Source organism: Lactuca virosa, chromosome 5 (genome assembly GCF_052849685.1).
Source record: "Lactuca virosa cultivar CGN04683 chromosome 5, Lactuca_virosa_CGN04683_v6, whole genome shotgun sequence".
In the NCBI taxonomy this organism is placed as follows: domain Eukaryota; kingdom Viridiplantae; phylum Streptophyta; class Magnoliopsida; order Asterales; family Asteraceae; genus Lactuca; species Lactuca virosa.
The window spans coordinates 139527944-139553263 of NC_136430.1; the positions used below are offsets into that span (position 1 = coordinate 139527944).

Here is a 25320-nt window from a genome sequence, read left to right on the forward strand (position 1 = left end):
AATAATGAAACGGTTCGAAACCGAGTGTTACAAACAATCTATCACCTCTTTCATAAGTACCAGTGAAAGGTGACTTAGTCATCTTTCCTAATAAACAAGATTCACATTGTTTTTAGTTCAAAAGATTCCAACACTCCATCCTTTTGGAGTTGGCGATGTGTTTCTTGTTAATATGTCTAAGAAAACAATGTCGTAAGCATGCCTTCTCTAAACTATTAGAAGAATCAATACTAAAAACACTATTGCTCAGTTCATTTACACACACAAAAGTTTCATACACGTCATTACAAGGATAAACTTTGAAAATAATTTCACCATTTTATATACTAAAATTGCACCATCATCATTGTCAAAACCATAACGATAACCTTTTTTAGCGTGAAAAGAAATTACGTTTTTAGTCATTTCTGATGAATAATAGCAATTGTTCAAATCAAACCTAACACTGTTATCAAAATAAGCTCATAAACTCCAATCCTGCTAACAACCGACTTTTGGTTATTCCTCATGATCAAGTTCAGCTTCCCATACTTGACCTATTCACTTTCCCTTACCCCCTTCATATCAGAAAAAATATGGAAACCACATCCTATATCAAGGATCCATGAATTTGAAAAATAACTTTTATTGATTTCAATAAAGTATATACCATATGTAGATACAAACACCTTGCCCTTTTCTTCTCTCACTTCTTGTAGGTACTTGGGGCAGCTTCTCTTCTAATGTCCATTTAGACCACAAATAAAGCACACGACTTCTTTCGGATCACCGACAGGAGGAGCATCAAAGTTGACCTTTCCCTTTGACCCGCCGGATTTTCGATTGTGGGCTTTCCCTTCCCACTTGGGTTGGGAATAGACCTTCCTTTTCTTCCCATTGCCATGTTGAGTTACCAAAACTGGGGCACTTGCAAAATTATTCGAATTATACTTCTTCATTCCATCTTTAGCAGTTTGTAATAGACTAGTGAGCTCACTCAATATGGTGTAAGTATTGTTCAAACAATAAGTTAAGATAAACTGATCAAAACTATTGGGCAAGGATTTGAGAACCATATCAATGGCAAACTCCTTGTCGAAGTTCACATTGAGATTCTCTAATCTCTCTACGTGTCTCTACATTTTTTGCACATGAGCACACATAGATCCCCCTCCTTTCAACTTGCATGCCATTAGGGCCTTGACGACTTCATAATGCTTTTTACTTAATTTCTCGTGGAACATTTGAGAAAGAGACAAGTTCATTTCATATGCCCAGTAGTTCTCATAGGACTTTTGAAGATCACGTGCCATCATTGCAATCATAATGCAAGCGAACTTAGTGGCGGTGCAACGTGTTTGTTGCAGTCAGCAAGTTCCTCAATAGTGGAAGTTATTATCATTTTGAGGAGTTGTATTCTCGAAAACATACTCTTTTTTCTTGTATCGAAGTGTCATCTTCAAATTTCACATCCAATCCATATAGTTTGGACCATTAAGCTTCTCTTTTGACAAAATTGACAATAGAGTGAAGTTGTGAGTTGGAGGAGGAGGATGAAGATCATCATTTTACAGACATCTAAAATAAGAGAAAATATTTTAGTTAGTGATCCAACCCTTAGTACTTTAACCCAAATTAATATCTTAGGCTAGGATCCATAAATACAATTGGAATTTAAGAAGATGAATGTCGTAATGTAAGTGCAGGGCTGGTCCAAACGGTGGGCAACCTGGGCAACTACCCATGGCCCACGTCTCCAACGGGCCCAAAATTTATGGGTTGTGTAGTGTATATATATAAAACAATATTACCTAAATGATTTCTAGGGCCTAAAGTTGGTTCAAACTCAAACTAACTCAAAAGATAAACAATTTGGTTTGCTTGTTATTGTTAATTGAACGCGTTTATAGTGAAGAATAAATTGTATTTTTTTTTAATCTTTATTATATTTGTCTTTAAGGGGCCCTTTTTTTTTTCTTTTTGCCCCGGTCCCCATATACATTTGGACAAGCCCTCTCTAAGTGTGAATTTATTTTAGGTAGGTAAAACATTTTACCAACTTCAATCTAATATGGAATTCCTAGATAATCTGAGGGAGAGTCTGAATAAAACACTTCATATGTACGTAAGACACTTGTTGCAATATAAAACTGTATTTGTATCTGCTTGAGACGCTCTTTGTAATAAAACACTTTATTAATATTGTGTTTCCATCTTATAAAACACTTTTTAGGCTATGACGTCCATTTGGATTGTTCTTTCATACTTCATGGCCGCCGTCATGGGTCGAGGCCATGGCAGAGATGGTCGTGAGGATCCACCACATCCAAATCGCCACCGTTACATATCGAGTTTGATAGAGAAAGTATATTTTTACGGATAGGTCACAACAATGATTGCTTAGTTCGTGAGATAAGCATATATATGGTAGAGCATTGCTTTTGAAAAAGAAAGTTGGAAAGATGTACACCCCACACAAAAGAATACTTGAATTGAACAGCTCAAGGTAAATTTTTTATATAAGTAAATTTTATATGTTTATTTCTAATTGGTTTCAAATTAATTGATTTTTTTTATTTACAACAAAGTTTTGATCATGAAGAGCTTTCTTGGCAACATATTTAGTTATGGGAAGGCATTAATGCGATATTGGCTAAACATTACAAAGACAAAAAAAAATGCTAATGCCAAAAAAGTATTTTAAGGGAAAGGGAGGGGGTCGAATCTTGAGGAAGTAAGAATAACACCACATGTTGACATGAATCCTACAAACTGAGAGAATGCTATACAGTTTTTTTAAGCGAAAAACCTAATAATCTGCCAGCTACAAACACAGTAAATGGCCAACACCAAAAAATAGTTCACTGCGGGGGGTCAAGTACGTATAGCAGTACGTGTTACAAAGATGTAATTTTATATATATATATATATATATATATATATATATATATATATATATATATATATATATATATATATATATATATATATATATATATATATATATATATCAAGGTATAAATAGCGTGAGGCGTGGCGTGGCGGTAAGGCCAAGCCTCAAACTTTACGAGCCATTACGTTTTTCAAGACGTGATGTAAGACCATTTTATATTATATTATAATTATATTACAACATAAATATAAATTTATATCAAATATAACTAGTTTTTAGAAGTGTTATATCAATAATTAATAACAAAAAGTTAACAAACGACACAATAGTTGTATCTCCGATTAGAAAAAAACATAACAAAGAGCAAAAAAATGTGTCTCAAACGAAAAAACACACATCATAACATGCGATAACGAGCTATGGCATGTCATATCACACCTAACAACAATATTATGAGACTTTTCGTAACGGCGAAGCCACACCTCACGCCATGGCACATGCGATGCGCGCCTTATATATATATATATATATATATATATATATATATATATATATATATATATATATATATATATATATATATATATATATATATATATATAATTTTCTATTTTCTACATTTAATGTAACTTTTAATGTTAAACAGAACTGAATTATACTTCAAATGTTCTGTAAAGCTCATGTCGATAGAAATGAGAATTTTGACAACACATCATCCGAGTAACAATTATTTAAAGTAGAATTTTCTTATATATATATATATATATATATATATATATATATATATATATATATATATATATAAAACTTTGGAACATACAGAATGACATAGCGCGGGAGCTAGAAATGCAAACACATGTTTTACCCGAAGGAACTAACCTAACACCTACGTTTGAGACAGAGTCATCTGAAAAGGTGTTAGATGCTCGACGAGGACATATCAAAGGGATTGGCGTAAGCCTTCCAATAGAACCTCTAACTATTGTGAGGGAGAGCCATTACAACCATAACAAATAGAGGTAAACGTAACATAAACCAATTTATTTTTAATTTCAAACTCTCATATAAAGATTGATAAATGCATGTTAGTTTAGTAATTTTGATATTCGTTGATTATTTGGTATTTTTTTTTATAATCTGAAGTTTGGTTTATGATTTTACTTTGGTATTTTAGTTTACGTTAGTTTGATAATTGGAAGTTTGGTATATTGGTAACTTGATAGTTTGGTATGTTAATAGTTTTAAGTTTGATATATAGTTTGGTTTATGTTAGTATGGTGTTTTGGTATCTTTGGTAATTGCAAGTTGTTTAGTTTGATTTATATTTATTTGTATTTTGGTATGTTGACAATTAGGATGTTATTATTAATGCTCCTATTATTTTGTAGATGGACGATGCTATTATTCCCATAAAAAAAAATTATCAAGAAACTTTTTAAGTGGTTTCAATCGATGTCGAAAAAAGGTTGTAGCGGAGATGGCGCGGATACCATCATACCGAGGGTGAGGATAAGGAGAACGATGGGCATGAAGACAACGCTGATGATTAGTTAATTTATGTTTAGTATATTGTATGTTTGTTAATAACTAAATTAATACTCTATCCTCATATTTGTATTAAGTATGTTATCAACTTTTATTAAGTATTTTATGTTGACAATGTGGATTATGTATTTTATGCAATTTAATTATGTTATTTTATTATTTCATTTTAGCAGAATTATTTTAAAAAAGAAATAAAACAACTATGGCTATTAGCGGCGACACGAATTACCGGCGATAAATGGGCTTTAGCGACCTATTATTAGTGGTGACTTAATAACGGCTATTTGTCGCCGGTAATACTTTTAGGGGCGATTTTTTGGTGTCTTTACGAGCGAAAATAATTGCCGGTAATACTTTATTTTTTGTAGTGAACAGCAAAAAAAATGATACATGATCACATGGTCGAGGTTAATGTGCTTGACTATTTACCATTGATAAGAAGTACGATAATTGTTGTTCTACTAAAAGCCAGTTTTTAGTCTTTTTTCAACCAAATAACACCATTAAACCAAAACCGATCTCCACATTAATATTTAGTTATCCAATAGATATATTTAACATCAGATTGTTAGAAAGAGCATTTTATTTAGTACTACAATATAAAAAGAAATACGTTTGGCAAGAGATAGCATGTTAATTACTAGAGGTTCTGTAATACATACATCCACCGGCCTTATACGGTTCTCAAACCCCAACAACCCCATCATACATTCATAACCGTAGGCTATACGTGGGTTACTCAAAAAAGGCTTCAAAACGATCTCGTCTTGACAACCGTAGTTCTGTACTTACATAACAGAACATGCATTAGGGTTATCATCACTGAACAAGGTGACGTAAGAGTAGGAAGAGTCTTCGTATCTGGTAACACCAACTGAAGCACTGGTGTCTACCTTTCTGACATAACCAGGAGGGGCTTTCTTGTCATATACTTGAGCAGCGTAGGGCTGTGCGACGAGATTGTAGGGCACATATGGCCAAATCTCTGATTTTTTACCAGTTGACTTGGCCTTTTTCAGTACCTTGTTTGCTTCTACATAGCCACTCACTGTCACCTTCTGTTGTTTCCTGTTTATTTCAACCTTCTTCACACCTGTATCGCCAAACCACAACCAAATTTGTATTAAAGATACGGTAGACATTGCATGTAGGATCCGACTAAGGATTTTAAACATCTGAAAATTACTAGAAATACGTAATGTAAAATAGTGGGTACGTACCAGAAAGAGAAGAGAGAGCTTTCTTGACCTTAAGCTCACAACCATCACAATCCATTCGGACCTTCAGATCGACTGTCTGTAGCTGCTGCTTCTTCTTTTTCTGTTTATGACCACTGTTCATCAAGTCTGATATGTACTCCAATGTTCCTGCAACTCCCATTTTTTTTCTTCTTCTTGTGAATGGTGGGTAAGTAAGTAATCGATCGCTACTTATTTATCAGAAGTTGGTGGGACCTTTAACAACCATGTGTCAAACAGTTGTCTTTTTAAAATCGAAGGGGTCGGCCGAAGATGCTTCAGGAAATAACAACGATTCTGACGTTCGATTATTGTTGAATGTTATTTACTTTTAAGAGTAATTTACGGTGATTGGAAGATTTACAACTTACCTGAATGACATAGTAAATATGCATGTTGTTCGACAAACAATTAAATATTTATAATCATATTATTACATAGGATGTTTTACATATTTGGTATCGGTTACAAGTTAATAAAGTTCAATCATGGTTGACCTAAAAATCGGTTAAATATAATGCTATTGAATCGATCAAAATTACTGATTTTTAAGATAATGTTACAACTTTTTTGTAGAATAGTCCAAAAGGAAGGTGCGGAGAGTGTATCCAGTATCCTCCTGCATGTGCGTTGTATCTTTGTTTATGTTGCAAACCAAACCAATTCCAACACATCACCTATCTAATTCCAAATAGTCAAATTTAGTGATCTTCAAGCCGTGAATTCTTTCAAAATACTGAACATTTTCGATTAATATTACACTGTGGCATACCATTTACCATAAAATCGAACATGAGTCCAAATTTTCATCGAGAAATAAAGTAATTCGTAGCAACTTTTAGGTAGCAAAACAAGAATTTTGACTTTTGAAAGTCAATCATGAGTCTAATTTTGGAACCCTAACAACTTTGGCGGATTTGAGGTGTCAGGGTGGCCCAAACAGTGGAATATAAACATCAATAATAGAGATAAGAGTTGTTCTCACGTTTTGGTGGGTGAGGGTACACAAATGAACCAACGGTGGAGGTGCACCATGCACCTATGCTCCTAGGATGTAGCCATCACGTACTATTATTTATTTGCTTTACCACAAATTAAAGATATATGATATTTGATCGGTAAATTATTATTATTATCATGTATATATCCAACTAAGATGAAAATAAAAGTTAAGGATTCATGATTTCATGTGAGTCAAATATATAAGAATCATAACTCTATCGCATTCAGCCTTTAGACTTCGTTACTTTAAATTAAGGGGGTGTTTGGATAGGGAAAAAATAAGCTGCTTATTGCTTAATCCCACCACAATAAGCAAATTTAAGTGTTTGGATATGAGTCTTTAAAAATCAGCTTATTGCGGTAGGAATAAGCCAAATAAAATGATTTTAATAAGCAAGGGGAGAATGTTTATTGCTTATTGCTTATTGGTCATTTACTCATATAAGTTGTTTTATTTGCCAAACACTTAAAATGTTTATTGTTTATTGTTTATTCCCACTGCAATAAGCTAATCCAAACACATTTTAAAAAAATATTTATTTCCACCGCAATAAGCAAATAAGCAATAAGCTAATAAGCTAAAAACTATTTATCCAAATACCCCCAAAGTCGGAAAGGTGATACTGCTTTAATTCCATAAAAGTTTAATACGGTAATACCTAGTATTAAAAATATGAAAATTTCTAAAAATTTTATTTTTATAAAAATTTGATTTTGAAACTACGTTATTAATTTAGTCTCCAAGTTTTCATAACTTTGCAATGTTAACGATTTGACCGGTATAACCAAGTTATCTGATGACGTGACGTGTCAGTCTGTACTAATATGACATCCTGACATGTCACTATTTGGTTATATAAATCTAACATAACATGATGACATATCAAAATTTTAAAAATTTGGCAAAAAAAAAAAACTATGTTTCCATTTTTTTTCAATTTTTTAAATTAGGTTTTTATTTTATTTTTCAATTTTAACATTCTATTATTTGTTTCAAACCAAACATTATTTTTTTCACTTTCGTTCAATGTTATCATTTTTCATTTGAAACCGTATAAAAAATATATATATTAGAATTTAAAAATCATATGATTTTATATAATATATAAGTTTTTTTCTAATTATATATTATTTATATTATAACAATATTTTTATTAAATACATAATTTAATGTAAAATATTTATTTTACAAATAAACATTTAGTTTTAATATAAAAATAAAGTTTAAAATAAATTAAATACAGTGTAAATATAATAAATTTATGTATTTCTATATAAAAATAGGTATTTCTATATAAAAATATCATTAATATATGTATTATGCACATACCACTACAAGAATAATGGGCATTAGCGGCGACATGTAATTTTCGCGTTATCTGTCGCCGCTAAAGGTGTCTATCGCCGCTAATGTCTATCGACCCCAATCCGCGTCGAAATATGAGGTGAAACCTTATCCATTAATTTTGTTCCTAATCCAAAGACTGGAAATCGATAACGTACATATCAATAGCGGCGACATTTAGGACCTTTAGCGGCGACGCCCGTTGCCACTAATGGTCATTATTCTTGTAGTGTACATATGTGTAACAACATGGTTGTTAGTCATGTGATGATGTAATGTGATAAAAAAGAATAAAAAAAATAAAGGAAAATAACAATGTAGCAAAACTAATTGTTGTATTTTGGCCGATTTGGTCACAATTTTTTTTCTATTTTTATTTTTTATTTTTTATTTTTTGTGCAATAGATTATTGCACTTATAACATATATGTCTGTTAAGTCACTTTTGTTGGTTTTTAACAGATCATTCATTAACAAATTATTCTAAATTACATGAATTGTCTCTATTCTAAATTACCCGACAACCACCACTATTCACCTCCGGTAACCACCCACGATAAATTGTCTGACCTATTGTTCTAGGAAGATAAAGTTTCAGTCATAACGAATACTCCAAGCTAGAAAATCATCGTCATTGACAAAGAGCAAATAAAAATTAATATAGAGAATTTGCTTAGCATCATGTAACTGTTACAAGTATTTGTTGCTTTGAATTTAATTTATTTATAATTAGTGAGAAAACTCAATCGGAGAATAAGCTGAAGGTTGCAAAAGTAAAAAAAAAAAATAAAAATAAAAATAAAAATAAAAATAAAAAAATGTAGAAAAGAGAATCATTGAAACAAAATTAGTCTATAGTAGGGATGAGCAACGGGCCAAACCCGGACCAGACCGGCCCAAAGACCGAAAACCCGAAGACCGAAAATCGTGAATTTTCTTACCCGAAAACCGGACCGTTTTTGGATGTATCGGGTTCGGGTTCGGTCCGGTCCGGTCTCGGGTACTAAACTGGGTTTCGGGTTTTGGACCGAACTAGGCTTTGAAATTGGTACAATGCGAGACTTTACTTAGATCACGTGCAAATGAGGTGTCTACAAAAAAATACAAACCTTATTAACATTTGGAACAAATAAAAATTACACTATTTAGCATAAAAACTACACTTTTTAATAAAAAAAATGCATGTTTTAACAAAAAAGAAACAACATTGTTAATAAAAAAACTGCATTTTAATAGCTTTTTTGTGTAAAAAACAGCATTATTTATAAAAAAACGGCATGTTTTTATAAAAAAATTTGCATGTTTTTATAATTTTTTTTTGCATGTTTGAACAAAAAATAGCATGCTAGATACATTCTTTCTTGTAAAGTGATAGGAACAAACGTTGATCAAGATTTATAAATAATGTTACAATAAAAACATCAAGTTTTATACATAATGTTACATATAAAATTAACTAATAATTCAATATCCTTATCTATATATTTTAAGGAGAAAAAAATTTCCGGTCCGGTTCGGGTTAAATCCGTATTCCGGGTACGGTCCGGTCCAAACCCGAAACCCGATTAGTGGTAAAAACAAAACCCGAAAACCGGCCCATTAATATGTATATCCGGTCCGGTCCGGGTCCAGGTCCGGTCCCGGTTTTTTTCCGGTCCAACGGGTTATATGCTCATCCCTAGTCTATAGTATCGCTTACACAACCCATCATGGGATACTCGTATGTGCTACATACACGTTATGGTACCCTGTTAGACATAGCGTATCTTATAGTATTTACAATTTTATATGGTTTGTTAAAACTAAAGAAATCTAAAAAATATCACACGAGTGGTCAAACTTGATTGATGTGTTCTTGCGAATTTTTTTCCACAATGAATGACCGAATTTCCGTCGGTTGTCCCAGTAAATGGTCTTCGGCGTCTATAAACTGAACTCTAAATTAAAAAACCGTGGGGGTTACCGGAGGTAAATGGTGGTGGCTGGAGGAAGTGAACGGTGGTGGTGTTGGTGATGTACGGTGCTGGTGAGAGACCAATCATAAAACAAATTGAAATCATAGGGATCATTCATGTAATTTTGAATAACTAGTTAACGAATCATCTATTAAAAACAAAACGAAAGTGATTTAATAGATATGAAAGTTGTAAGTTTAAGGACTTATTATACAAAAAAAACAAAAAATAAATAAATAAATACTTTAGTGATCAAATCGAACAAAATACAGTAATTGATTGTGCTATAGTTTCATTTTTCCAATAAAGAAAATAAACCATATATTCACGTGACATGACGTTTAAACCATATTTTTATATTAAAATTATAACTATACGTGTAAAATACATATTTTACTTTAAGTTTAAGTGCAAAAATTTATTTATAAAAATGTGGTTTTTAAATGTAACAAAAAAAATATTTATTTGGTTTCAAATGTAAAAAAATAAAATTATACTGTTTCAAATGAAAAATTATCAATATTAAATGAAATCAAGAAAAATGAGATTGGATTTGGAATAAAAAAAATGGAATGTCACAATTGAAAAAAAAAATTATTGTTACAATTGAAAATTGAAATAGAAAACTTAGTGCTTTTGTGTCATTTTTTTAGTTTTGACACACCAGCGCTATATAACTAAATATTGTCATGTCAACATGTTACATCACCACAGACTAACACGTCAGCATGACACGTCGGGTAACTAGGTTGACAGTCAGGTGGTAAATATTGATAAAATTAGAATAGTTATTGACTAAATTATAAAACGCATAATCAAATCAGAATTTTTATGAAAACATAATGACTTTTATAAGAACCCAAAATTTAGAGAGATTTGACTTTTCGTCAAATATTGACCAAAATGGCAAAATGGTCTTTTATGCAAATTTAGTAAGTTTATGAAGTTGTGACTTTATGAAAATGGTCAAGATAAGTCTAAAGCAATCAGATGAAGTTAGATAAGTAAGTTCAAGAGACTATGCGGATTACGGAATTTGGGATGATGTTGTGCGTATGGATTATGGCTTTATTACAGGCAGCTAAGGCCTCGGTTCTGGTTAATGGTTCTCCTACAGCTGATTTCCAGAGTCAGAGAGGTTTACGTCAGGGAGACCAGTTATCTATGTTTCTTTTTATTCTGACTATAGAAGGTATGCATGTTATGTTAGAGCGGACTCATTTGGTGAATGCTTTTAGGGGTTATTCTTTTGGTTGTATGGAGATCTCTCATCCTTTCTATGCAGATAACGCGATTTTATTGTCTTCTTGGTCTGTGGAAAATGCCAAGAAGATTGTTCGTATTTTGAAATGTCTTTATTTAGCGTCTGGCTTTAAAATCAATTTGCTTAAAAGTAAATTGATTGGGGTGGGAGTTGCTTGTACTCATGTGGAGGAGGTTGTTGATATGATGGGGTGTCAGCCGACTTCTATTCCCTTCGTTCATTTGGGAATCCCATTTGGCCAAAATGTGGCTCGTATTAGTATTTGTTATCTCTTATGGAGTGTTTTCAGAGTAAGATTTACATTTGGAAAGCAAAAACGTTATCCATTGGTGGCTGTCTTAGTTTATTGAAGTCAGTTTTGGGTATTTTGGGTTGCTATTGGATGTCGTTGTTCCCAGTTCCTTTGTTTGTGCTTCGTTCTCTTGAATCTATGAGATCTAGATTTTTTTGGGAGCTGATAAGGATGAGAGGAGATTGCATGGGAGAGAGTTTTGGCGGGTAGAGAAGATGGTGGTTTGGGGGTTGGGAGTCTTTTTTCCTTTATTAAGGCTATACTCTTTCACTGGAGATGGATATTTTTTCATTGTCAGGACTATTTATGGGTGAGAGTTGTGGATATGGTTTACCATAGGCATGATTGTAGAACTCGCTACTCGGTACCTGTTCGGCCAACTACCGAGTAGCGAGTACTCGGGAGTACTTGGCGAGTACTCAGATTTGGATATTCATGTATAAATATTTTTAGGGAAATTATATATGTCAAAATCATAAGTTAAAACCATAAGTTGATTGAAATATATAAAAAAAAATTAGATACATGTGAATACATAAAAACTGAAAAACACACAATGGTCTCACTTCATGAATAATTACTGAAAATTTAAGATATATATGTATTAATAATCACATGTGTGTATGTTAAATAATAAATCATTAAGTATATTATACATATTAATCACCGATTTGGCCGATTTTTACAACACTGCTCACTTCAGTAAGGTGCTGATCAGGGATTACTCGAATTCTGTAACTCGCCTCAGTAAAAGGCCGAGTAGGGAGTAACCGTACGAGTAACCGGCCAGCTCGGTGAGTTTTACAACACTGGCCGTAGGTATGGATGATGTTCCTCTTTGATTCCAAAGACAGCTTGGGATGGTCCTTAGATTTGGTCTTTGTGCAACTTGAGATACCAAAGCTTTGCTATTCAGTCTCGGTGCCTTATTTGGATTGGGGAAGAGAGATTCTCTTCGTTTTAGCATGATGTGTGGGCAGGTGATGAGTCTCTTGCTATTATGTTCCATAGGATTTTTGCTCTGGATAATCTTAAGCATTTTTCAATCAGAAATCAAGTTGATCAAGGGTGGGATATGGATTAGTTATCCCCCCCCCCCCCCCCCGAGAAGGGGAATTGAGCAGACTCAGTGGGACAGTTTGATGGTTATTATGCAAGATGTTCATTTGGGAGATGTTCTAGACTGACTGGGTTGGTTGCTTGATATTAGAGATACATTCTCAGTTTCTTCGGCTCACATGTTTTTAGATAGAGGTTTAGTTCAGACTGGGAGGTTAGAGACTCGTTGGAATAATTGGATTCCAATCATGTTAAATATTCTCTTATCGAGGGTAGCTTTGAATAGCATTCCAACTAGCTAGAGAGGCTTTCGTACAGGGGCTTTAGTTTAGATTCGATCATGTTCCCGGTGTGTTCGATAGCAGTAAATATGATTTATCATCTCTTTACGGTTTGTGCTGATCTTTTGTTCATTGGGAGTCGAGTTATGGTTTGGTGAGGGTGCAACTTCCTAATCCAGTTTCAATCCAGACTTTACTTATGTGGGCAAATTCTATTCGTTTTTTTAGAGGTCAACGTAAAGCCTTTGATGTTGTGGTGATGACGATTTTTTGGTACATTTGCGATTTAGAAATTCCACTATTTTTGGGATGGCTATTCCTAGGAAATCCTTTATTTTTTAAGAGGTTGTTGACCGTTCTTATTTTTGCATTTCGAATAGGTGTAGAAAAGCTGAGATTCGTTGGGTTTCGTGGTTGCATAACCCTAATTTAGCTTCTAATTTATTGTAATGTTTCTTTGCTAGCTCCTTTCTAGTTTTTTAATAAAATTCCATTGTTTCAAAAAGTTAAGTTCAGTAGAAGAATGTGACAACCCGAAATTTCTAACTTGTACATCCTTCATTTTTATCAAAGTTAGCCTCGTTTTGCGATTTTGTAATGAAGTTGTGGGTCTATATGAGTGTTCTAGGCTTAGTACAACCTAGATATGAGTCTTAGAAAGGGTTAGAATGTGTGTAGCATCAATAAATCGGGCCAAACACACCCAACATGGTGTGTGCGGCCAGCCAGCCGCACACAGCCAGCCGTACACCCTCCCAGCCACACACCCAACCGTATATAGTGGAGGAGACCCCCTTCATTCACTCTTTTCCCCTTTTGGCTGCACTCTACTTTCTCTCTCTAAAAACTTCATCCAAGAACACTCTAAAGGCCTCAAGAACGTGAATTACTCCATCGTTCAGCTTGTTATAGTGGTAAGACACCTCGATCTAAGCTTAAAACTCATCATGTTCTTCGTGTTCTTCGTCACTTGAAGGTGTACGGACGCACACCTTCATAAGGTGGCCGTACACACCTCAAAGACCCTCCAAGGTGAAGAGTTTGGCCTTCATTTGCTAGTTGGACTTAGTATTGGCTTTGAAACACCCGGAAATTCGTTCATGAATGAAGAGTGCACGGCCGCATACTCCTATGTACGGCCGCACACTCCCATGTACGACCGCACACAGGCCTGGCCGCACACCCTGGCCGTACACCTAGCCGCACACACATAAAAGTCGAGTTTGGTGGCCTTACACTCAAATCTAAGGCCCTACACTCATTTAGGGACTTCAATAGGTGTTTGTAACACTTAATTCTAAGTGTTTCCATGTCCCTAAGGTGTGTCCATGTGTCTATTAGTGATTATATACCCTAAGTGTATTCATATATGTGTTATTACATGGTAAACTAGGATCCGTTTGTGCTCACGACTTCATTCGACACCCGGTGCTCCTGTATCAATCTTCCTTTCGAGTTACTCACTTCAGGTGAGTTCATACCCCTTAATCAACCTTTGAAATGAGTTTAAATGCTTTTATGGGGGGGGGGGGGGGAATACAAGTTGAACTATTAAGTTATTATATCAATCACATATGATTAATAACTGTCAATCAAATAGATTTTTGCATGTTAAACTGTTTTATTCAGCTAAAGGTTTTCACATATTACTTGCAAATCTCTTTTAAAGTACTATAATCTCTTTTTAAATTACTAAACTTTTATCAAAGTCTTTTAAACTTATATTCTTGTTAGATTCATGTCTATATAGATATAGTTATATAAGTAAGGTTTGAAGGACTTAGGACTGATAGCCCGCTTTATTTCCTGTTCTTTGTTTGGTTGTGGACTTAGAGTATCCGGTTATTTGTCCGAGTGTCGTTGAAGTCCTAGTTATATATTATGTATATCTGTTTAGATATTAAAACTCTTACTCCAGTTCAGCGCCTTTGGGTAGCGAAGGTACCTAGATAACCTCTCAAGTAAACTATAGTAGGTATAGTTTAGAAACCAACCATAACTTTTATGAGGATAAACTAGCTATATCAATATTTCTAAAACATGTACTTTTAGTAAAAATAAACGTATATAGCAATCAAAGCATGAGATACATCCTCGTGACGCGGATTTCACCGTTGTCGAGTTGGTAACCAGAGTCTCCTAGAGGGAGAGCGGGCATTGTGTGTATAGATCTATACGGGACAGACCATCCCACATCCTGACTGCTAGCTACAGTCCCGGCCGACCAAGCCAAGGGGTGACAAATGTCACATTTATTTCGACGCCAGCAGGTCGTCGTGTTTACATCCGTCAATCAGTATGGTTACGAGTATCTTCACATTTACCTTATAATTCATGGCATTAAGGTAATTAATACCACGGTAGTTTCTACATATAAAACTACGGTACTATAATATTTTCCCTAATACATTAAACTTAGAACGTTTTTGACATAAAACGGTAATGTAAAAACTATATTTTGATAATGATAGTAACATTTGGGAAAATGCTCTTTACACACAAAACAGTCGGGTCTTGGTAGAAGACTGCTTTTAGTAGAGAAACTCATTCTTTAAACACAAAATAGTCGGGTCTTGGTAGAAAACTGCTTTTAGTAGAGAAACTCATTCTTTAAACACAAAACTGTCGGGTCTTGGTAGAAGACTACTTTTAGTAGAGAAACTCATTCTTTTAAACATGAAACAGTCGAGTCTTGGTAGAAGACTACTTTATTAGAAAATATAGGATTTTCTGGAAGGAATTTAAATACTTCATAAACTTTTATCTCCATCATCTGATGAGATTATTTTGAGGAAAAACATGTATTTATATCAATGTCATTAAAATACTTATGAACTCACCAGCATTAAAATGTTGATCCTCTCTTTCAAAATAAGTTGTATTCTCAGGTCGTCAGTAGATAGGTACACTCCGGGAGCTTTTGCGAAGTCAGCCTTGTACCGAGCTGCATCTTATGTTATTCTCTATATCTACTTTTGATGTTGTTGCTAAATGTAACCTATGTAAAAACTTATACTATTAATGCAATGGTTGTTGTACTTTGATTACTATACTGCATGTGTTGTGATACTTGATATGACGTCCTCCACCCCAGAACGTTTTCGCCGTTCCGGTTTTGGGGTGTGACAGATTGGTATCAGAGCATTGTTTATAGTGAACTCAGTATATCAAATCATAAAAGATATACAACTATAAATACAATGGGATAAAAACACTCTGACCAAGAGTTATACTTTAAAATATAACCATATTTTACAGAAGTATAAGTACATCCAGAATATAAAAACCCGAACAAGTATCACAAGAAGAACAAGAATAAAAGTCTTTGGATGTTGGGCATTACCGTCAAACCTAGGCAGTCATGTAGTCGTAGCTGGAATAAATATAGCCTGATCAACTATATTTATTCGAGATGCGACTAACGTGTGTTTGGGAGTGATGGTGGTGTTGCAATGAATCTGAAACTTACCATGTAGGAATGCTAGAGCCAAACATAAAGTTTAAAATACTAAAGAAGTATTTTATGATACTAAAAGACTAACAATAAGTCTAAAAGCATGTTCAGAAGTTCTAGAATCAAACATGTAATTAAAATACTATAGGAGTATATTAGGAACCATAAATAACCTTGCGTGAAAACTAAAAAGACTCTTATTGATAGATCTATGATTACAGAGTATATGCTCTCAAGGTTATATATAGTGAGGATCTCGTAGACTAAGAATGTGTGGTTTCGCTCTACTTCATTTTCCTTGTTTGGATGTGGATATAGAGTAATATCACATATTCGAAGGTCTATTAGATCTAAGTTATATATGATTTGTGTACACTATGTAATTGTAGAAGGACCCGATAAGGATCACACATTAAAATGTTTTAATAATCCCTTAAGATTCTTTAGACATTCCCGTTCTCGCATAGACTCTTTTAGAAAACTTTAACCACTTCAGTAACCGGCAGAGGAGTCGACAAAGACCCAGAAGAGGTTCATTGAGAAGACTTCCACTTAGGAAATAAATGAACAGTGTTAGGACTATTGAAATCACCATGTGCCTATACCTTTTAGGGACATCGGTGGGAAATTCGCATGGATATAAATACCATTAAAACAAGTCTAGAACAAAAACGTTATGATGGTTAGAAGTTGGAAGAAAAATTGTCCCCAAAACGAGAATGGAATTAGCAATACACTTCGCTGATTTGCAGGCACCGCGGCGTGGTGAAGGCTTTTCCACAACATAGTGAGAGTGAAGGAGAATGGGTCATGTTCTCATCATAAGTAGAGGGCAATGTACTTTGACCCGTGACATGGTATGTGGGTACCACGACACAGTGGCCAAAGTAGGATGTCATAAGGACAAGACACCGCGGATCGGCAAATGGGTGACCAAGGCTCACTTAAGTGCACCACGGCGTGGTAGAGACCTCACTGTGGTGTGACCGGTTTCAATGTCAAAACACAGATTTAATGTAATTAAGAGCTTATTCCGATCATTTTCAAATGGGGGATCGATTGGGAGCTAAGAGGTGGCGATTTTGATACCAAAATCATGCCAAGAGAAGATAGAGATGGAGCATAACAAGGATTTTCATCATCTATCCATTAGGGTAAGATATCTCCATTTTGGTGAAATTGTTAGTTTGGTTAGATTGGTTGAATTGATCAACATATAGCTTGATTGTGATGATTATTGAGAGTGTTTAGAAGCTTTAATCAAGCTTATGAAGTGATTTCCATGGTGAAATCAATCCATTGAAAGTTAGTGTTTGAAATCCTAACTAGTGAGAGGTGAATTGATGTATTATGATTAGATTATAATAAAATAGGTAGTATGGAATGCTTAATTCATTGGTTGCCTTGGAATTATAAGTAGAAAATGAGAAAATAGAATATTGATCCCTTGAGTGATCATTTTGAAAAAGAGAGTCATTATGCTCTTAATAGGCTAAGACAAGTCTAAACAAACTAGATTGTGTGTATGAATAGGCGTAAGAGCAAATAAGAATGAGCAAGATGCATCAATGGAAGAATTGGAGAGAAAGGGATAGTTAGTCTTCACTAACTAATAATGTGAGCTATAGTTGTCACTCACTCACTCTCTCTCTCTCTCTAGATTATGATTATATGTTTTTATAATCTTATATCTTTATCTTTACTATATTATTAAGCATATTGAACATTTTTTGAAAAACTTAAGAGGTACAATCTTTACAACAACAAGTACCATAATCAAATACAATTACCACTAATCTTTGTTTGGAGAAAATCAAACCATTAATCCTTACCAAATACAACGGACACCATAAATTGAGGAGATGATTATGGAAATTAATTTTAAAAAATAACTATTAAGCTTGGTATACAACTCAACTAGACATAAATAGACCATTAATTAGTCCAGTTGAAAATATAAAATCTGATCACCACAAATAAAGGCTCGGATACCAGTTACTGTGTAATATATATATATATATATATATATATATATATATATATATATATATATATATATATATATATATATATATATATATATATATATAAAAGAAAAAGATAAAATTGCGGAATATAAATATGGGAGTATTAGTCACCACTACAAAGCAGTAAATGATTGAAAGCTATAATAATATAAATAATTGTATTTAAATGACGTGAAGCTATAAATAATATAAATGACTGAATTTAAATGACGTAAATTTATAATATATATATATATATATATATATATATATATATATATATATATATATATATATATATATCAAGTAGGTTTGTCAATAAATTGACTGAACTGGTTTAGAACTGGACTGATGGAACGTCTGGTCTATATAGTAGGTTCGTCAAATAAATGACTGAACTGGCTTAGGGTTGGACTGGATCTTAATAGATTGTGTCTCTATTTGTTCAAAGTTCAATCCAGTGTTTGATATTAAGTAGCTCAAAGTTCATTCAAAGCTCAATTTTACGTAAAAGGGGTTGTTTACATAATAGTACAAAATACACGGGTTTATGTATTTGTATTTAAGGTATTTCTGGGTAAAGACGTGTACATGGGTCATGTAAAGGAAAGGGCAAGTGACACGGGTCGTGTAGGAGGGTTCAGTCTCAAAAGTTGATGAAATCGAGTACACAGGTCGTGTAGGATAAGGCACGAGTGACCAGTGGCGGATCCAGCCCGGAAGTCAAGTGGGGTGCATTGTTGACCGTTGACTATGTAAATTAATAGTAATAATAATAAATACTTAAAAGTAGAATAACATTAAAACATTCAACTAAATGTCATTTTACAAGTGAAATCTACGAGGGGACATAGCTAAGAAACGTTTGATAATACTTTCATTGGTAACCTTGGAAAATCCTTCTCTTTCAAGCACGCAAATTACACAATCATTTAAAAGTTCATCCGAAATCCGATTCTGCAAATCTGACTTGACAAGCTTCATCGCCAAAAAGCATCTCTCCATCGTTGCGGTTGCAACTGCAAAATCCGATTCTGCAAATCCGATTCTGCAAATCTGACTTGACAAGCTTCATTAATAACCGGTAAACCAAAGGAAAGTTAAGATGCATATTGCTTTCCACCATCACTTTAGCAAGGTCGAATATACTCTTCAAAGTAGAAAATCTTGCAGCTTGTTGCATAAAAGTGGGGTAAATCGAAAGTTCATTTAGAATATTCAACCTATCTTTAAAGCTAAAATCATGTGGATAGAAATCGATCAACTTCCGTAACTTTGATGGGTCAAAGTCACAAAATGAATCACGTGGATTCAAACCTGTCATACAAATGAGCAATTCGGAACTTACTTCATTAAAACGATCACCGAGCTCTTCACTTTGCATATCCAAAACCATGTTGAAACAAAAAATCTCATAATAATGGTGATTGGAGATATTCGTGTACTGTTTTCGGGCTCTTGGATTAACATAAACTTCCTCGATGCTCACCATTTGAATGTTATTATTATAACAAAAAGAGGTGATATCCAATATAAGTGCATCAAACCCATCATTCCTCATATTTTTTAATGTTGCAGTGGTTGATTTCACCAAACTTATAGCATTCACAATATCTTGATCCTTTCTTTGTAGAGCTTGTGACAATATGTTTGTGATCCCCAAGATGTTCAACATCAACTGTAAGTGGAACACAAAATCAAATGATCGAAGATATATTCGAATACCACTTGCTTGACGTTGACTAAAACAATTAAGGCCTTCATCTTCAATATATTTAAGCACATCACTAACAGATGAAAACAAACTAACCAAACGCGATAGAGTTTTGTAATGAGAATTCCAACGCGTATCTCCGGCTCTAGTAAGAGAAAGTTCTTGGTTTAATCCACTTCCGGTATCAATTTCACCACGGCCGATGGATTCTTCTAGTTTATCATTTTGACTTTCACGCAACATATATGTTCGTTTACAAGAAGCACACACAACATTCATTAGAACAGCTATCATATCAAAAAAGACTCCGGTGTCGTGATGTTTTTTTGCAACTGCGACAATAACTAGCTGAAGTTGGTGAGCAAAGCAATGAACATAATATGCGGAGGTATTTTCTTTCATGATTAAAGATTTTAGACCATTACAGTTCCCACTCATATTTCTTGCTCCATCATAACCTTGACCCCTGACCTTTGTTAAACTCAATCTATATTCAGAAAATAAAAAGTCAGTAGCAGATTTTAAAGATAACGCAGATGTCTCTTTCACATGAACAAGACCAATAAACCTTTCTTTAACAATCCCACATGTTACATATCGCAAAACTACCGCCATTTGTTCCTTTTTGGGTATATCGTTGGACTCGTCAACTAATAAAGCAAAAACATCATCACCAATTTCTTCAAAAATTGATTTAAGTACTTCTTGTGCAAAACAATGAGCAATATCGTTTTGAATACATAGAGCCACCTTTTGATTGTTCCCCTGAGCATTTCGTAATGTAACTTTAAATACACTCTTATTTTGATCCCGAATCAAATTATATACTTCCAATAAATTTCCTCTAAAAAGAGACATTTCAGACTCATTGTGGCCATGAAAAGGTAATGCACATTTCAATAAACATCTACAAGCATCAATGGAAGCATTTAATCGGATTCGATGTTCACTTTTAGCAACTTCATTTTGCTTATGAAGAGCTGTTGCAATTGATTGATTTTGTCTCATTAAGTCTCCACATTTTTTAAGTGCAATATAATGGGAACTATTAATAGTTTCCCCCTCATGAGTCTTAAGTCTTTCCGGTTTATTCCAACTAGTAAAGCCTTCTGTCACAAAAGCATCACTCCGCCCCTTTTATTTTGTTCATATTTAAATAAATAACAACACAAACAAAAGGCTTCATTTGCTCTTGCACTATATTCCAACCAATCACCGTATGCATCATACCACACCGGATTAAAACGTCTTCCCCTATTTCCAAACATTCTTACACGGTATTTTTTAAGACGCGGTTGACATGGTCCTTTAATCAAATATTTTCGTCTTATATTGTCTCTTTGATTAGGATGATAATCTGAATTTTTTTCCTATCAGTCGGATCCTAAGGAATGTCACTTGAATCAATTTCACTCGGTATTGGTGGAATAAAAGTAGGTTGGGGAATTTCAGCTAAAGATGATCCTGATGAAGATGGTCCTGATGTGGATATTCTACTATAAAATATTTCCATTGCACCTGTTATTGGGTTAAACAAAAAAAAAACATTAAACAATGTTAAACACAATTACCAAAACCATTAAACATTAAACAAATACAAAGCACTAAATTAGAAAAGACCATTAAACAAAACAGTTAAAGAAAATTAATTTTTTCCATCTCTGTCAAGCTTAGTTCGTCTCCCTGTCCCAGATAACCATCAAAAGCAAACCAAGCCAAACTAACAAATCCATAGCACAAATTAATCTTTTGAGAGTGTTAAATCAAAATAAAATTAGTTTACAAATCAAAATCCCAAATCAGAATTCATAAACCATTCAAATCAATTCATCAAATCAAACCCATTGGGAAAATAAAGGGAATAAACTTTACAACGATGGTGGCAAGCGAAATCAGACGATAGTGGTCCGTTTGCGCGCGACGGTAGATGGTGTTGCTCAACAAGTAGTGAGTGAAGTCTGTCACTGTGTTGGCAGCGCTGCAGCGGCGTTGTGCAGAAGTGATAAGTTCCGGTGATTGAAAACGATGACGGCGGCTATGGAGTACTAAATTCCGGTGGCTGTGGAGTGTTTAATTTTGTCACTACTCAGTGCATTTGGTATGCTAGGTCAAAACAGTAAAGAAACAAGTGAAAATCGGGAGTGAAAAATCAGAAGAGATGGAAGTGAGGATGAGTGGGAGTAGTGGGGACCAATCTATTGTGAGTAAGGACCATAAGCTGAATTTTTTTTTTGTAAATATATATTCCTGGTGGGGCCCACTTTTAAGTGGGGTCCATGCACCCCCCTTCCCATACATTGAATCTGCCACTGCGAGTCACACAGGTCGTGTTGATCGTGTTTCAAGGATTTCGTGTTGATTTAGGTATAAACAACACGGTTCGTGTTCGAGGATTTCAGAGGGAAAAATTTCGTGAACACGGGTCGTGTTGATTTGGGCATAAACAACACGGGTCGTGTTCGCACAGATCAGGATTTTTGTGATTTTTAGAGTTTGAAGGTAAGGTTTGTTTGTGATGTTTTGGCTAAGGTAGTAGTGTTTTGGTGTCTTGAGGATGTTTTCTAGGTTGTTTATAGGTTGGAAGGAGGTTGATATAAGGTGATGAAGGTGGTGAAAGTTTATGAAGATGATGATGAATAGTGACGAGTTTTGTTTTTGATCTTCATGCAGTGGGTGTTTTGGGATGGTTTTAAGGTGGTGTTTTGGTAGCTTGATGTAGTAGAGGATGTTTGGTGGTGTAAGGTTGTGATGAACGAAGGTGGTAAAGGTTTCTTTGATGGGTTGAATATGAACACGTTGATGTTCAATGAAGATGATGAAGATGGTTGATGGTTTTCTTCAATTTGCTTGTTGTTGATCTTGGTGTTCTTGGCTGTGCTTCTCTGGATGAATCTTGTTCTTGAAGAAGATGAAGATGATGTAGTTTTACAAATGAAAACTCACTGGAACATATATAACTCTCTTTCTCTCTTCTATTCTCTCTAACACACACACTAACTTCATGCACACATATACACATATATACATACAAGAGGAAACAAATATCTTAAACACACTTGAGTATGTATGGGTGTAGCTTGTAGCTGTCACGTTTGTCAAGTGGCATTGGTTTTGCTTCTTATTTCCACTGCACTGAGAAATCAAATATATCTATTAAATTCAATTAATGAATTGAATTTCCATATTTGAACCTTGAGGTTAAAAGTCTTGACAATTTAGTCCATGACTTGATTTGTTTGCAAATTGTCACACCCCAAAACGGAACGACGGAAACGCTCGGAGGCGGAGGACGTCATGTATAGTATCACAACAATTGAATAATAGTAATCAAAGCAACAACAACCATTGTATTAATAGTATAATGTTTACATTGTTTTCAAATCATAAACAACTGACTCCAAAAGTAAATAACAAGAAAAGACTCGAAGCTAATATGCTCCATCTTCTTGAATCCGGCGCGTGTAACTGTCTACTAATGTCCTGAGAATACAAGTAGGTTTTGAAAGAGTATCAACATTAAGCTGGTGAGTTCATAAGCGTTTTGTTTTAGAAAACTGTTATGTGTTCTTTCGAAATGTGTGTTGTGTTTCTCCAGAAAACCTTATATTTTCTTATGTAACGAATGTTAAGTGAAAACCAATGATTCTTACTAGTTCCTCCTGTGAGTACTTAGTGTATACAAATCATATACAATCCAGATCGAACAAACAATCGATTGTGTGGTTCTGCCTCAAGCCCACAACCAAACAAGGATCAGGAAATGAGGCGGAGGCCACACATCCCACAGGTTGTCGGATCCTCATGTATATAACCCTGAAGTATTCACTAGATACTTACAGATTTAACTGTTCTGGTCCTTTGATATCTGTTGATAATGTTCCTTAAGAAAATCCAATATTTTCTTATTAAAAGCATGATTAACCCATTTCTTCTATGACTACTTAGTTCATACTAGTTATGTATAAACCAATATCGAACAGACAGTTAATTGTGTGGATCTGCCCTAAACCCACAACCAAACAAGGAACAGGGAATGAGCCGGAAACCACACATTCCACAGTCTATTCGATATTCTTCATTCGTAACTCGGATGCATAAACTAAGGAATTATAGAATTAATAATGAATATTTGTTAAGTGAATAATAATCCCATTGTTTGTAAAGTACTGATGTTTACCCTGGAAAATCCTATATTTTCCCTAAGTGTAAGTTATTGAATTATCTGTTCCAAATCGAAGAGTACGAGTATCTACCATACTTATGTTGTTTAAGCATTGTTCTATTTGAAAACCCTCGCTACCACCAGTGATGTATAGTAGTTTTATTACATAAATAAAACTAGTTGAAAACGTGTTGTTCTGTATACTGAAAGTGTTGTTAATACCCTCCTGTGATCACTTAGTACATACGAGTTATAGAAATCAAGATCGAACAGACAGTCGATTGGGTGATTCTGCCCTAAGCCCACAACCAAACAAGGAACAGGGAATGAGGCGGAAGTCACACATCCCACTACATGTCGGATGTTAATTTCATATCACCCTGATGTATATACTAAGTAATCCTCTAGTTATTAACCCTGATGACTGATTGTTAAGTACATTATTACGTGAACGAGTCGTTGTTTCCCCAGTGAGTTCTTATAACCATACTATGGATGATAAACATGATGACGTACTTCGGACGTCGTGAACTGAATGACGTTTGTCACCCTAGGTTGACTGTAGCTAATAGTCAGGGTGCAGGATTGTCACTCCCATATAGATCTATACATAAACTCACGCTCTCCCTCCAGAAAACTCTGGTTACAAGGGGTAGACTTCCCAGAAGACGTGTCTCACATTGTAGTTCTCTCAACGAATTTACGAATAATACTATGAAAACCCTTTTTGTTATTAACATGAATCCTTATAAAATAGTACCTTTTATTTCATAATTCATAAGTTTGTTTCCTTTGTTTTGAAAACTGTATCTGTAATGTTTGTATCTTAACATGTTTTGTAAAACTGATTTTATGTCTAGTAGTAACAATGTTTACCATGTTTAGTACATTCTACATTCAATGTATGCTAATGATAGGAAAATATATTAAACCAAATTGTATTTTTAGACACAAGATTACTTATGCTTTTACTTGTATCCCCCCCCCCCTAAAAACATTAAAAGCTCGGAAAATATAGGGGTATGAACTCACCTGATTGTGAATGACTTGAACGAATGACAAAGATAGGATGCTTGGTATGCTAAGTGAAGTCCCGAGCACAATACGGTCCTATTAATCACATATTAACATG

The 25320-nt window shown here is 34.3% G+C and overlaps 2 protein-coding genes across 2 annotated transcripts; both read right to left on the bottom strand.

Annotated features, from left to right (window-relative positions):
- Nucleotides 1-4920: 4920 nt before the first annotated feature.
- Nucleotides 4921-5838, bottom strand: LOC145115629 (Heavy metal transport/detoxification superfamily protein). Its single transcript, XM_079051970.1, has 2 exons — nucleotides 5638-5838; nucleotides 4921-5510 (listed from the first exon to the last, which is right to left on the bottom strand). Exons 1-2 carry the CDS (start codon nucleotides 5795-5797, stop codon nucleotides 5206-5208), a joined length of 465 nt encoding a protein of 154 aa, XP_078908096.1. The 5' UTR covers nucleotides 5798-5838; the 3' UTR covers nucleotides 4921-5205.
- Nucleotides 5839-19252: 13414 nt separating this feature from the next.
- Nucleotides 19253-21034, bottom strand: LOC145111805 (uncharacterized). Its single transcript, XM_079048057.1, has one exon. It carries the CDS (start codon nucleotides 21032-21034, stop codon nucleotides 19253-19255), a length of 1782 nt encoding a protein of 593 aa, XP_078904183.1.
- Between the last annotated feature and the right edge of the window lie 4286 nt (nucleotides 21035-25320).